At 48.8% G+C, this 15,773-nt stretch overlaps 2 protein-coding genes across 3 annotated transcripts in view; one reads left to right on the top strand and one right to left on the bottom strand.

The window, feature by feature from the left end:
* The window catches only part of PARP4 (poly(ADP-ribose) polymerase family member 4), a gene marked incomplete at its 3' end in the record, with an annotated part of 72,722 nt that extends 62,754 nt beyond the window's left edge, over positions 1-9,968 (bottom strand). Inside the window, exons 1-3 of the mRNA XM_021066005.1 lie at positions 9,747-9,968; positions 2,978-3,110; positions 1,012-1,213 (exon numbers count right to left, since the gene is read on the bottom strand). Of these exons, the coding sequence (XP_020921664.1) occupies positions 1,012-1,213; positions 2,978-3,109 (334 nt within the window). The remainder of the gene's footprint in view (positions 1-1,011; positions 1,214-2,977; positions 3,111-9,746) is intronic.
* Positions 11,551-15,773, top strand: part of CENPJ (centromere protein J) — a 68,261-nt gene continuing 64,038 nt past the window's right edge. The window contains exons 1-2 of one of the 2 annotated variants that reach the window (XM_021065416.1): positions 11,551-13,234; positions 13,890-14,041. The gene's annotated coding sequence lies outside the window, so the exon portion shown is untranslated. Of the gene's footprint in view, positions 13,235-13,889; positions 14,042-15,773 lie in introns of those variants that run through there. The other variant, XM_021065414.1, reaches the window with a different exon arrangement.

Raw genomic sequence — 15,773 nt, 5'->3', positions numbered from 1 at the left:
CCAGCAGGTTAAGGATCTGGTGTTGTCACTGTTATCACACAGGTTCATTCCCTGGCCCAGGAACTTCCACATGCCGTGGGCATGACCAAAAAAAAAAAAAAGTCTTATAAAGGGACTATCTTTCACCCAGATATGACAAATGTCAGTGGAAGACCAGCGTGCCTTCGTTAGAAATGTACAGCGTACACAGAATGTGTGAGTTTGGAGTTCCCACTGTGGTACAGTGGGTTAAGGATCTGGCATTTCTGCAGCTGCGGCTCGGATTCAGTCCCTGGCCTGGGAACTTCCATTCGATGCAGGTGTAGCCAAAAAAAAAAAAAAGAAAACAAAAACAGAATGTGTAAATTTGTGCCTTGAACGGTGGCTTAATAAAAGTAAAATTGCATTGCAATATGTGCTGTATTTGACCTAAGGTAACTTTCCTATGGAGGCGATAAAATGCTGTTTAGATTTTTAAAAATTACACATCGCTTTCTGAGATTATCAGTTTTCTGCGGTCATTTTGAATCCAACTGGATATTGAGAATCTATTTCTCTTGCTCAAGTAGCTTTCTGTTGACATTTCACTAGTTTGCTCGCTCTTTTCTGAGATAATAAGAAGCCTAATTATTTTCATAGTATTTGGGGGCAATCTTGTATCTCTAACACGTTCACAAACCAAAATATTCACTACGGCACCTCTAGCACATTAAGTTCTTAACGTGAAAGACACCTGGAGTTCCCACTGTGGCTCAGTGGGTTAAGAACCCAACATAGTGTCCACAAAGATAGAGGTTCGAACCCTGGCTTCACTCAGTGGGTTATGGATCCAGAGTTGCCAGCTGGAGCATAGGTCACAGATGCAGCTCAGATCCAGTGTGGCTGTGGCTGTGGTGTAGGCTGGCAGCTGCAGCCCCGATTCAATGTCTGGCCTGGGGAACTTCCATATGCTTCAGGTGTGACTTTAAAAGAAAGAAAAGAGAGAAAGAACGAAAGGGAGGAAGGGAGGGAGGAAGGAAAAGAAATACTTACCGGAGCTGCTTGCCTTTTGACAAGGAGGTGGCGCGATGCCCACTGACTTTAAGGGGTCATAATTTCTTACGTCCACCAGTTTCCCTTCCTTGATAGATTCCCATATAAACTCTGGGTTGGTGATATGGATATGGTGCTTCTGGAGAGAGTTCAGTTGATACTGGCTCAGAACATCAGCGTTGTCTAAGATCACATGTGTGCACTAAGAAAAAAACAGTCACCGCATCAAGCATTGGTAAAAACAAAATTTAAATAAATTATCTGTACCTGTCATTTTCACCCCTGTTTGTAGTAACTTTTCTCAGATTTCTAAAATTCTTACGAAGAGCAACTTCTAGTGTCACATGAAAGTTAAGAGAAATCAGCGGTTCTTCAAAAGGATGGATACGGATGTCCTTAATTGATCAGCCAACAAATCACCTCATCATAAGGAGTAAAAATGCAGGTCTGAAGTTGGACCCCAGGCCTGTGCCTGGGACGTCAGGCTGCCCCTCCCTGTGGGTGGGTGGCCCCTTCCGTGACCACCCCACTGGCCTGGGGTTCTCTCCAAGTTTCCCCTACTGTAAACGGAGCTGGGCTCCATGTGCACCTGTAATCACTTCTCTAGGAGAGGAATGAGAGGTTCCAAGGGTTCATCATTTATTTATGTCCCTGTGCTAGTTTATAACTGTATTAAGTTACTTGTGAATATATGGAGTGTCTGCACCCTGCAGAATACCTGAAAAGTAAAACAGCGATCATAGGTTAAGTCATTCCCCATGGCTGTCCCCCGTGCCCCTGGCCTAGAGGCCCGGCTGCCCGGCTGCCCCGCGGTGGAGCGGCTCTCTGCGTAGACTGCGCCCGCCAGCCCGCAGCTCGGGTTCAGCCACAGACTCGCGTTTGCGCGCGTCCTGCTCGCCGCCTCCCTCTCCGCGGGTCCCCGGACGTCACTCCCCACCGTCACGAATGGAGCGGCTTCCTTTGTCGGCGCAGCGGGTGTGCACCTTTCAAACGATTGTGGACGCTGGAAGACGAGGTCCAGGCGACAGGCTGCCCTCACAGCTCCCGAGCGTTTCTAGACGCGAGGGCCTCGGTGTTGGGCTCTACCCGAGGGTGCACCGCGAACGGACGAGGGCCTCGTTCCACCACAGCGACGGCGAGCCCGGCCGCGCGGTGCGGGAAGAATACACAGGTTCCGCCTAAACTGGAGTCAGCTGGCGCTTCCTGATGCTCACAGGCACATAGGAAACGCCGGAGAAGCCCGCAGCCCGCTGCAGGCCAAGCCGGCTCCTGGCAGGCCAAGCCCAGGGCGGTGGGGTGGTCGGGGAAGGGGCCGCCCGCCCACAGAGGGAGCGCAGCCCCAGGCCCGGGCCTGTGTCTGCAGGCTTGGGGTCCAGCTTCAGACTTCGATTTTTACTCCTTATGATGAGCAGATTAAAAAAGAGATGAGCCTTAACCTCGGTCAGGGTTTCATCCAGCTGTGAAATTCTACTTCCCAACCATCAGACCTACCCTTCATTCCAAGAGAGGGAGGGCTGCTTCCTTGGGCCTTTAAATGAGCAAAACTAAGAGTCCAAAAACCCCCGGACACAGTGAGCCCTCCCTCTGCCCCCGGGAGCCGCTGGGGCAGGTGTCCCGCTGGGGTGGGCCTGAGGGCGAGGGAGATAGAGGGCTTTCCGCAGATGCTGTGCGCTGTCACTTTTCCCAGCACCGACGTAGCTGGTCTGAAATTCCGTCTGGTTAAGTCTGCGGCTGTGCCCCAGAGCTATCAGAACCACGGGGCAGGCAGGGGTTCCCCTAGAGCCCTCGGCCTCCTCTCCTGGTGGTTCTCCAGCCCCCCCCCCCCACCGCACCTGCTAGCAAAGTTGCGTTTCTCCCGCCTTCCAGGACTTTCTCCTGTTGCCAATGTTCTCTGCCTCTTCTAACCACGACTCTCTCCAGCATCCCACCATGCCAATCACACAGTTCTTATACAACTGGCAAATACCTGAGCGTTTAATAAAAAGGAGAAATTTCCACCATTCTCCTTAATGTCAGTTTGTAACTTCCTCTTCTGTTGACGAGGTAAGTGTTTGACTTTCAAGCAGAAGGTACAATCTTCAAAGATGCCCACGGTCATCCTACAGGAAAAAAAAATTCCAAGTCATGGTTTTTAAGGGTTCTTTTTTTCAGTGAATACAATTGACGATGAATTTAGCATTGCTCTATGTGCAGGAGCTCCCGCTCTGGTGCACTGGGCTAAGAATCCGACTGCAGCAGCTGGCACAATGGGTTAAAGGATCAGCTTTCCGCAGCTGTGGCTCGTACTCTATCCCTGGTGGGGGACTTCCATACGCTGTGGGTGTGGCCATTAAAAAAAAATTGTTCTACATGCCAACTGTGGGACGGTCGGGCATTATTTTTAAAAACAGACACTGCAGTCATGTTATCATTTCAAGCCCTGAACATTATTATCCAAGCTTGCAAGTATGTATGCTTGTTTCCAACTTGATGACTAATTTGGTAACACGCCAAAATCCTCTTGTACAGGCTCAGGATATACATCTTAGTGAAAACATGACAGATTTCAGCTACAAATGGCATGTTTTAAGAATACAGAAGCATTGATTTCTAAATTAAAAATTAAGATTAAATGATAGTGAAACATGAATTTTATACATCATTCTATAAATTCAAAGAGATTCCTTAGTTATGTGGGTTTCTATTAAGCGACTCTGCAGAAAAACTGAACAATTAGTAACAAAAATACTTTTTTTTTTTTTAGGGCCACATCCACGGCATATGGAGATTCCCAGGCTAGGGGTCTAGTTGGAGCTACAGCTGCTGCCTATGCCACAGCCACAGCAACCCCAGATCCGAGCTGCATCTGCGACCTACACCGCAGCTCAGGGCAACGCTGGATCCTCAACCCACCGATCGAGGCCAGGGATCAAACCCGAAACCTCATGGTTCCTAGTCGGATTTGTTTCCACTGTACCACGACAGAAACTCCCTAAAAATCATTTTATGTTTAGGTGGAAAGATACATAGATACACACATGAAATTATTTTACCGTCATATATTCCCACATACAGAAAAGGATTACTTCTAAGAAAAAGAAGCGCACTTTGAATTGAAAGAACTATATGTATTTAATAAACTAATAAACGATGAGATACTGGGTCTAATTCACCCAGTAGTACAGTGAGTTTAATTTGGTTTTGCACCTGCCGTGACTAACAGCTTGCTCACAGTGAGCTGGTGCTTTGTGACTGGTTTAAGGAGGGTCAGTAAGTGGGTGTCCCTCTCCACGGTGCCAACTCTGCCTGCCACACCTGCCCTTGACCATCAGGTCTCCCCCGGCTGGAGTCTCATCCTAGGCCCCTTGCTGGGCAGTGGTGTCCATTTCTCGAGGCCTTAAAGGCCACCCGTGTGCAGACAACCCCCTAGTCCACTGTGCCCCTCCTGGCCAGCCCTTGCAGGAGTGCTGTCCTGGGCTGCGGGCCGCCACCTGCAGTCAGCCCTTGCCCTCGGCACCTGTCACTAGCACCTACCATCACATCAGCAGCTGCTGCCAGTCTCATCCACTCCACCCAAGAATCCACACCTTTCTCCCATCCCTGCGTCCCAGGCCCTCCGTCTGGCAGCAGAGCCCTGGCTGTCTCCCCACTCCTGCACCGCACTGAAGCATGAGTAGCCTTATTCTGAAAATTCTATTTTGAATGAAATTCAAGTTTTCTGTCATGGCTCCGAGCCTGGCCTCATCCCAGCACCTCCTTCTCCCCCTGCCCTGGATTGGCAAACCCTGGGGGCCTTCACCCAGCTGCTCCTCCTCCCTGAGGCCCTCCCTTAACCCCACATCTGCATGCCCCACCCAGGACCTAGCAGTATCTGGCCAGCAGAGGAGCAAGTTAGGGGTTCGCATTTTTTGTTTCTTATGAGGTCTGTTTAAACTGGAATCCCTTGATTTAACGCTGCTTTTCTTTAGCATTAATATTTAGTAACTTCACATGTGTTGACATGCCCACGGCCTGTGGAAGTCCCCGGGCCAGGGATCGAACCCGCACCACAGAGCAATCCAAGGTGTTGCAGTGACAACACTGGATCCTTAACCCGCTGTACCACAAGGGAACTCCCGTGCTGACTGCCTTTTACATTCAAATTGATGCATGATAATCACTGTGTGTAGATGGGAAGCTGATAGAAACTGTGAAAGATATTAGACGATGCTATTCAGGTTAAACTATCCTGCTCTTACTCTCTGACAGTTAAGAAACGACAACAAACAAAACTAATGACTCATCATTTTTGCGACAGTCTGTGTCACATGTCTGGCCTGTGCAGGACAAGGCTCAGGGTAAAAATCCTTAATAAAAAGAAAAAGAAAAAAGAAAACATTCCTAAAGTACTTAACAGTGGCAGGTCAAAGAATTTAAATAATTTTGATTCTTGTTAAATGATATTACTTTCCAGTTTTACCTTAAATTGTATTACTTTTTAGTTTTACTTAAATTTCCTAACATATTAGGAAATTACTATGTATTTGCCTTTTTGACAATAACTTCTCCCCCGAAGTAAATTAATCACAATCAAGAAAAATCAAAAGCAGACATATTGGAGTTCCCGTCGTGGTGCAGTGGTTAACGAATCGACTGGGAACCATGACGTTGTGGGTTTGATCCCTGGCCTCGCTCAGTGGGTTAACGATCCGGCGTTGCCGTGAGCTGTGGTGTAGGTCGCAGACGCGGCTCGGATCCCGCGTTGCTGTGGCTCTGGCGTAGGCCAGTGGCTGTGGCTCCGATTCGACTCCTAGCCTGGGAACCTCCATATGCCACAGGAGTGGCCCAAGAAATAGCAAAAAAAGACCAAAAAAAAAAAAAAATCTTTGAACTGTGCCATTAAATGGGTGACATTAATGCTATGAAAATTATACCTGTGATGTGAAGAGAACCCCTCCTACACTGTTGGTGGAAATGTAAATTGCTGCAGCCGGTGCAGAAAACAGCATGGATGTTCCTTAAAAACTAAAAATAGGGGCTCCCACTGTGGCGCAGCCGGATCGGTGCATCTTGGGAGTGCTGGGATGCAGGTTTGACCCCTGGCCCAGCACAGTGGGTTAAAGGATCAGGCATCGCAGCAGCTGCCATACAGGTGGAAACTGCAGCTGGGATCTGATCCTGGCCTGGGAACTCCAGGTGCCACGGGGTGGCCAAAAAAGAAAAACAAAACCAAACTAAACTAAAAACAGAGCTACCAGGTGATCCAGCAATCCCACTCCTGGGCATATACCCGGAAAAGACAAAAACTTTAATTCAGAAAGACACACGCTCCCCAATGCTTATTGCAGCGCTGTTTACAACGGCTAAGACTTGAGCAACCTAGATGTCCACCAACAGATGACTGGATAAAGAAGATGTGGTGCACACACAATGGAATATCACTTGGCCATAAAAAAGAATGAAAAAGTGCCATCTGCAGCAATAGGGATGCTAGAGATGCTAACACTAAGTAGCTTAGAGAAAGACAAAGATTATATGGTATCACTTATGTGGAATCTAAAAAATAACACAGGTGATTTTACTTACAAAACAGAAACATAGAAAATGAACTTAATGGTTATCAAGAGGGAAGGGGCAAGGGATAAATTGGGAGGATGGGATTATCAGATACACTCCATATAAAACAGATGAGGAACGAAGATTTACTGTGTAGCACAGGGAACCTACATTCGATATCTTGTAATGACCTATAATGGAAAATAATCTGAAAAAAATATAACTGAACCAATTTGCTGTACACCTGAAACTAGCACAATATTGTAAATCAACTACGATTCAATTAAAAAATGAATGAGATTTGTTTACCCACTTGAGTATGTATGTGTTCATATGCACGCATGCACTTGTACATGTGTATAGATCACACATGTATTTAAGAAACAAAGCACCCATGATCCCTCCATCCAGAAACCCTAGTTTTAATATTTTGATATTTCTTTCTGATATTATTTTTTCCTATATAATACTTTATAAATTATCATTATCATTATTATTTTTTACAGCCACACCTGCAGCATGTGGAAGTTTGAGAGCTAGGGGTCAAAATAGAGCCACAGCCTTAGCCGCTCCAGATCTGAGCCACATCTGCAACCAACACCACAGCTCACAGCAATGCCAGATCCTTAATCGCCTGAGCAAGGCCAGGGATCAAATGCGTATCCCCACAGACATGTCAGGTTCTTAATTCACTGAGCTACAATGGAAACTCCCTAAATTATTATTATGAACACTAATTTTAGGAGTTCCCATCGTGGCGCAGTGGAAAAGAATCCGACCAGGAACCATGAGGTTGCAGGTTCGATCCCTGGCCTGGCTCAGTGGGTTAAGGATCTGGCGTTGTGGTGAGCTGTGGTGTAGGTCACAGATGCAGCTCGGATCTGGTGTTGCTGTGGCTCTGGCTCTGATTAGACCCCTAGCCTGGGAACCTCCGTATGGTGCTGGTGCAGCCCTAAAAGGACAAAAGACAAAACAAAACACCCACTATTTTTATGTTTTTATTGTAATCAATTGTTATTTCCAATACATTTTTTCTATTGTAACCCTAAATTATTTTTATAAAATGTTATTTATTAATATTGTTCATTTAGTTTTTTTGTGGCTAGCTTCTCTAACTTTTCATGAGAATTTTCGTGTCACTAAATATTCTTTGAACGTGTTTGCAGTGGCTACATAAGCTATGTGTTACCTAACTCTTCCCCAATCATCAGATATTTGGTTATCTAAAACTGTCCCTTATACATTTGGAGGAAAATGTTTGCACATGTTTTTGCTCAATCTCTGTCACTCTTTCTTGAGAATAGATGCCCAGAAATGAAATTACTGGATTAAACACTCTAGTTTTTGTTTGTTTGTTTCTGTTTAGGGCTGCGTCCAGGGCATATGGAAGTTCCCAGGCTAGGGGTGGAAAAGACACCAGTCGGGTTCTTAACCCGCTGAGCCACAGCAGGAACTCCCAACACTACAGGTTTTTTCAAAGCCTTTTTTTTTTCCCCCTGTGGTAAAATACATAACATAAAATTTACCTTTTTAATCACTTTTAAGTGTACAGCTCAATGGCATTAAGTACGTTCACACGGTTGTGGAGCCAGAGTAGAAAGGTTTTAAGCATAAATCCCGGGCCGTTCTTAGCAGTTGAGGCCGCGAGAGCAGGAAAGACAGTGTTAATAAGTTCTGTGAAGCCTCACGTGGGCCCTGACTGCTGTCTGCCCGCAGCCCCCGACCGGCGGCAGACGGAGCCGCAGTCTCTCCTCCTCTCAAAGCCTTGCCTACTCAGGTCAGCTTCCTCTTGCTCCGCGGGAGCTCGCTCTGCCCGGCGCGCTCCGCGCCTCCCACCTGCAGGCCTGGTTCCGCGGGGACACAGGCAACTCCCTGCGCGCCCCTCACAGTCGCGGCCTTTCCCCCAGAACCGCTGGTGCACTTGGGAGCAGGCGGCTCCGGCCTCCAATCCCGCGTCTCTACCAGAGGCATTTCCTCCGCTGGGAGAGTCTCAGGGTCTCCCCACCCAGAAAGCCCCCCGGCTCGGTTCCGGCCCTGCTTTGCCCTCCCACCGGCGCCCCAGCGTGCGCTCCCTGTAACCATGCAACTTTATCAGTAGCTGCGGGGGGCGGGGGAAATCCTGAGTCGGGGGCTGTGCCTTCTTTATCTTCCTGTCTCTAGAATCTGGACCACTTTTGGTACACAGTTGGCATTCAACAAATGCTTGCTGGCTAAAAACCCTTTCAAGCATCCATTAAAGTCTAGGATTCTAAAAACAGCCTTCTGACACCATTTGCATATCTGGGCTCAAATGGAAGTAATACAGAACCTCCCTAAACCCCTGAAAAAAGCAAAGGCCACCTACTCTGGTATTTCTGCTACCCTCGGGGCATATTGTAGGTCTAAACACACAGACCGGGCCTAATCTGTGCTTGCTGAGTAAATGCTCTAGTCAAATACGAGGAAAGAATCTGCGATGCACGCATTCTGGCTGACCTTCCCCTTTGTTTTAACACCACGCGTGAACGGTTTTTACGTTTATGTCAATTTGTAATCCAGCATCCAAAGGTCGCGCGTTTTTCTCGAAGCTATTTCCTACCCTTCCCTACGTGAGTCTTTAGGACATTCGCGGGCATTGTTTACTCATCTCCAGGTTTTCAACTTTGGCCCCAACACGCACCTTCCATATTTTCGTCACCGTGTTCCTGGTTACTCCCGAGGTCAGATTACAGTCCCCGATTATAAATCAAAATACCGCATTTTGCAACTATCTTTCTCTGAAACCTAACTTTCGGAAGAAAGGCTGTTACCATATCGGAAACAAGAAACAGATTTTACCACACCTGCTCATTTTCGCGAGCTCGGGACGCGTCAGGGAACCCGGGTGCCGCAGGGGTCCTAACCCCCGTGGGAGGACGACCCGCACGAGGACGCGCCCACGTCCCCGCAGGAGCGCGCGGGGGGCGCTGCGGACACGGCGGCTGGGGCACGCGGGGAGCGGCGTGGGGATTGGGGGTCAAAGGCGGCGGGCGGGGCGCGGCGGCGGGGGCGCGGGCGGCGAGAGGGGCTGGGGGCTCCTCCTGCCCGGGGCGCCTCGAGGCCCTCGGCCGCCGTGAGGATCTCAGCGCAGAGCCCGGTCCCTCTGCGGACAGTCTGCGCGGCCGCCTCCCGGCAGCTCCACCCGGCCGCTCGGCGGGGCCGGCTCAGCCCGACAGGTCGGTCACCCAGCGGCGCCCACGCACCTGCCAGAGGATCCGTCCCGCTCCGGGCTCTCCCGGCGCTGAACACGGGCGCTCCTGGCTCTGGCTTCTCGGGCTCCGGGGTCCGGCGTCTCCGGCGCTGACCTCGGGCGCTGCCCGCCCCGATGCTTCCGCTTTCCCGGCGCTCCCGGCTCCGGGTTCCCGGGTTCCGGGCGCCGCCCTGGGCGGGCCCAGCCCCGCACCGCCCGCTCCGAGCTCCCGGCGCGCGTGGCGGGGCTGCGCGGGCTTCTCTTCCTGGATCGGCCCCGGGGCTCAGGACGTCCAACGCTCCGCCTTGCAGGCGGGATTTGGCCAACGAGGGGGACTCCAAAGTTGGAGTTTGAGAAAAGTGGATGGATGGTGCTGACATTTATCTGAGGAATGAAGGGTAATTTTCGCGAGCGGGAAAGAAGCCAATTTCGAGAGATGCTGGGATCAGGGCAGGAGGGGTAAGATCATGATTTTAGGTGAGGACTTTCAGAGCTTGAGGTTCGCGGTAGCGTTTCTAAGGAGTTAGAAGTACGTATCCGTCATTGCAGAGAAGACGGGCAGGAGATTCACCGAGTCGGAGGTCGAGTAATGGGAAATACCAAAATTCTCCAAACGGTGAATAAAATGGGAATAAAAAAGGTGTAGAAAGGATATGGATTCGAATCCTGACGCTACTCTTTAATTCCCAGGGGATTGGGACAAGGTACTTTACTAAAGCCCCCATTTCATCATCGCTCCCTACCTTATAGGGTTGCGCGAATCAGCTTAAGTAACGTCAGCAAAAATAGTACAGGGTCTGTCCCTCCCCGCAAACATTCTAAAAAATTGACACAAACTGTCAGAAACTACCTTATCAGAATTTGGGAGATAGTCAAATGTTTACGGTAAACAAGCAGATGTAAATGGTTGTAGACGCTGGGCCCTGGGCTCCTTCGTCAGTAAAAACTGAGGAGGCCAGACAAATCCAGGCAAGGCGTTTCTGGGACTTGGGCTGCAGCGGGAAGGATGGAAGACGGGTACCAGTGCCTTTGCTCGCGCCGGGAGGAGGGGTGAGCTGGTTCCTTCCCGGGAGCGAGCGCGGGGCAGGGCAGTGGGTGTGGCAGGAGGCGGAGCCTAGGCGGTCTGGCCAACCCCTTGGTAGTGCCCGGGGCAGAGGTCACCTGCAGACGCTGAAATGATCCTTTGTATCTTGCTCTTCGTAATGACCCCAGCTGTGTATGCATCCAAGTATTGTTACTTTCTTTGTAGTTCTGTCGCTCAGGGAGGTATTTGTCCGCATGCATGTAAGCACTCCTACAGGGTCCCAGGTCCCAGCCCCTGCCTCTCACATCCAGAGAAAGGCCCTGAAACAAGGTAGGAGATTTTTATGGTATTTTAACTTCTTGACCTAAAACAATAAAACAGCCAGTGATTTTACCAATAAAATAGGGTGAACAGCAAAGAATTGCTCTAAAGAGCATGCAATCTGGGAGCACCCTGCGTTGGGTTGTCAACCCACTGAGCCACAACAGGAACTTTTTTTTTTTGTCTTTTTGTCTTTTTGTTGTTGTTGTTGTTGCTATTTCTTGGGCCGCTCCCGCGGCATATGGAGGTTCCCAGGCTAGGGATTGAATTGGAGCTGTAGCCACCGGCCTACGCCAGAGGCACAGCAACGCAGGATCCGAGCCGCGTCTGCAACCTACACCACAGCTCACGGCAACGCTGGATCCTTAACCCACTGAGCAAGGCAGGGACCGAACCCGCAACCTCATGGTTCCTAGTCGGATTCGTTAACCACTGCGCCACGACAGGAACTCCTTTTTTTTTTTTTTTTTAGGCTGTCTTTAGGCATGAACATTGTTAGAAACTTTCTTTCTCTTTGCTTTTCAAGACCACACTAGTGGCATATGGATGCTCCAAGGCCAGGGGTCTAAACAGACCCACAGATTCCAGCCTACGCCACAGCAACGCCAGATCTGAGCCACCTCTGCGACCTACACCACAGCTCACGGCAATGCTGGATCCTTAGCCCACACGTGAGGCCAGGGATCGAACCTACAACCTCATGGTTCCTAGTTGGATTCGTTTCCATTGCGCCATGAAGGGAACTCCAGAAACTTTCCTCCCGAGGTGAAATTCTATAAATCTGAGGCTTGGGGCCTTGGTGAGGAACTCTCTTTCCCACAGGTAAAGTGGGCTGTGGCTTTCTTGCCTTTGCTTAGAGCCAGGTACTTGCATCTCCACGCATACCTGCCTACCCTGCTAGAGTCACCCTTTCTAACCCAGGCGACTTCAACTTGGGGGGGTCCTTCCTCAGCCTGGCCTGCAGTTCCGTCCTTTCTGGAAAAAGCTGCTACCACAACCACTAGCTGAGCCATGAAAAGTTCTCAACTCTGAAAATTTCATACCAGATTGATACTGAACCCAGTTTTGCTGGGCTTGCCACGTGACAGCCCAGTACAATCGGAGTCAAGTTGTTGAGCCTCTGGATCGAACCTGCGTCCTCATGGATACTAGTCAGGTTCCTTAACCACTGAGCCACAACGGGAACTCCAATATATAGCTTTTTGTATGTCAACCATACCTTAGTCAAGTGGTTTTCAAAAAATGTAACCAAGGAGTTCTCTTGTGGGACAGCGGGTTTGGGATCCAGCATTGTGGTGGGGGTTTGATTCCCGGCCTGGTGCAGTGGGTTAAGGATCTGGTGTTGCTGCAGCTGTGGTGAAGGTCGCCGCTGTGGCTGGGATTCAGTCCCTGGCCTGGGAACTTCCATATGCCATGGGTGCAGCCAAACAATTAAAATTAAGACTCTTCCTCATTCAATTTTTACCACATGGTGGGTGCCAAGTTTTTACATATATTCTGTTTAATTTAATATTCTTGTCACTCCTAGGACATAGTTGTCCCCTGCTATCCATGGGGGCCTGGTTCCAGAACTCCTGGACAGCAAAGTCCTTGGGATGAGGGTGGAGCGGGAGAGTTGCACAGGTAGTGGCGGAAGTCCCTTCAGGAACTACAGGCAGACAGGGAGACCCGGGGGACTTTGGGAGATCACTCTACGTCAACAACTGCCCAAGAATGCCATCAGAACGAGGCAGGCTTGCTCGATTCGTGGAGAGCCTGAGATGTGCTTCAGGCCATTGGATGGGAGATGGGGTGAGACAGGCATTCAAGTTCAGACCAAGGGCAGGAGGTTAAGGACCACCCTTCTGCTGATTTGAATAAGCACCCTGACAGTCCTAATTTGACCTTAGAGGGTCAAATACTCTCTTACTGGATACGAAGTTGGAGCTACTACTGGAAGAAAGAGGAAGAGGCGGTCTTTTCCCACCCCCACTGCCCTTGGATTATAAAACTGCAGCCCATTGAATCCTCAGGGCAGAGCCTCCTTGCTGCCCACTTGCATCTCTCACAAGCATCCTATCTTAACAAATCTATTTCTTGCCCATCACTTTGTCTCTCACTGAATTCCTTGGCGCTGAGACACAACGAACCTGAACTTCAGGAAGTCCAGACACAGGGTAAGTGATTCTAATTTAAAAACTGTGGATTCAAGTACCAATCCGGGTTCTGACAGGACTCGAGTCCCGGCACACGGTTTCTAGAACCCATCCTGGCACATGGGTTCTAAGTTCAAGTCACAAGTGCTGTCAGTGTCACTTGGATGCTCAAGTCCCTCCTATAAAATGGTATATAATTTGCTTATAACCTACTCATAGCCTCCTTATACTTTAAATCATCTCTAGATTACTTCGCATACCTAATAAAATGTAAATACCATGTAAATAATTGTAAAAACTATATAAAAAATTCTGAGTGCACAGCAAATTCAAGTTCCGCTTTTTGGAAATTCTGTAACTTTTTCCCCCTGAACTGTCCATCCTCCTTTGGTTGAATGTGAAGATGTGGAACCTGTGGATAGGGAGGCGTGATTGTATTATTATTATTCCCATTTTGCAGATGAGAACAGTTCCTGAGAGGCTGCTGCCAAAGAATGCAAAGCTCTTTGTGAGGCATCCAGGTGGGATTTGATCCAGAGCCTGCCTGTCTCCAGAGCATGGGCCCTGAATTATGATGTCATAGAGCTTTCCTGCTTCCTATGATGGCATAGAGGATTATATCAGGATGCATAATCTGGGGCTGTATGGGAGCTCCTAGTCTGATTTTTCTCTACAGCAATACTTGAAGATACAACAAGGACAGGAGCAGCTGATGAGGCTGGACTGTTCATTGTCCGGCAGTTCCTCCCTCCACCCCTTCTACCTTGTAATGGATTTTGAGAAGCCTTCCGGCTCACTGGGCAGTTGTGAGCATTACCTAGGCTACAGGTGAACATTTATATAATCTTAATTTAATAGTGAAGACTTGGGTATGGTAAAAGACTCATTTATCCAACCGATAAGCAATGCTGTACCACATATTACATTAGAATAAAAATATAGGAATAAAAGGGAGTTCTCACCATGGCTCAGCAGTCAACGAACCCAACTAGTATCTATGAGGACGCAGGTTCTAACCCTGGCCTTGCTCAGTGGGTCGAAGATCTGGCATGGGAGTGAGTTGTGGTGTAGATTGCAGACCCGGCTCAGATCCCACGTCGCTGTGGCTGTGGTGTAGGCTGGAAGCTGCAGCTCTGACTCAGTCCCTAACCTGGGAACCTCCAAGTGCCACAGGTTCGGCCCTAAAAGGACCAAAAAAAAAAAAAAAAAAAAAGGAATAAAGTATACTCACAAAAAGCAGAGGATATTGTGACTGTCTCACAGGATACACATTTTGAAAAATAATGAGACTTTTGGGCCGCTTTCAAGTCAAAGGAGTGTCATAAATGAGGTGAGCACTGGGGTCCTTGTGAGGCACCAAAAAGAGCTGTTCCACCTCGGCCGTCTTTGGCTTTGATTTCCTCATCCGCAGTAATAAAACAAAAAAGCCAACCCCAAAACCTTGATTTATGGAAGAAGGACTATTTTTGAAATAGCTAGCAAAACAATTTTGGGGAGCCCAGTTTCTACAAAAGTGTCTTTTTAGTTACCTTTAACCAGTGGTACTTTGTTTCATAGACTGTATTGGTTTTTACAAACGCACTTCACTTGATGTCTTTAAAAATTTATTTAAACAGACAGGAAGCCCGGGTATGCGCACAATGGTAACTTGCATTGTCAGCATGTATGCGGTGGCAATTAAGAAAACAAGTTTTCAGAGTTCCCGATGTGGCATGGTGTGCAGCTCAGATTTGATCTTTGGCCTGGGAACTTTCCTATGCTGTGGTTGCAGCCAAAAAGAAAAAAAAAAAAAGAGTGAGAAAAGGAAAACAGTTTTTGCTTTGCACTTTCAGTGTTCAAAATAAAGTCTTTTTTTTTTTTTTCTTTTCTAGGGCCACTCCCTTGGCATATGGAGGTTCCCAGGCTAGGGGTCGAATTGGAGATGTAGCCACTGGCCTACGCCACAGCCACAGCCACAGCCACGCGGGATCCGAACCACGTCTGCAACCTACACCACAGCTCACGGCAATGCCGGATCCTTAACCCACTGAGCAAGGCCAGGGATCGAACCCGCAACCTCATGGTTCCTAGTCAGATTCGTTAGCCACTGCGCCACGAAGGGAACTCCAAAATAAAGTCTTAATACCCAATGCGCACACAGCCGTACAAGCTTGAGGTAGAAGACAAGACACTACTCTAGGAGCAAGTTCATCCTAAGGTTACCTTTGAGGTAGCAGGTAGATGGGCCCCTGGGCTGACAGCAGCTGGGATTTGTTAGGCCAAGTAAACTGGGCCTTGTTTCTCTTTGACAACTCAAGGCAAAATTAGTGGAAGAAGCTGTGAGCTCAGCTGGAGTAGTGAGAGAAGATTGTTAGAACAGTGGGGTAGAAGGAGCGATGAGATGGAAGCAGTTTGTTGACCAACACAGTGAACCAATACAGTGGTCGGGAGCTCTGAGCAGGCAAGACTTGGTGTCGTGTGTCGTCCCCCACTCCTCTGCTGCGGGGGACTGCTTTGTTTTGTTGAGCTGTTGCAGAAACCGCAAAAACCGTGGCAACGGAAGGAGACAAACAGCACTCAG

This window comes from Sus scrofa, chromosome 11 (genome assembly GCF_000003025.6).
Source record: "Sus scrofa isolate TJ Tabasco breed Duroc chromosome 11, Sscrofa11.1, whole genome shotgun sequence".
NCBI lineage: Eukaryota > Metazoa > Chordata > Mammalia > Artiodactyla > Suidae > Sus > Sus scrofa.
The sequence above is the reverse complement of the archived record's forward strand: the minus strand, read 5'-3'. Positions and strand labels throughout refer to the sequence as shown.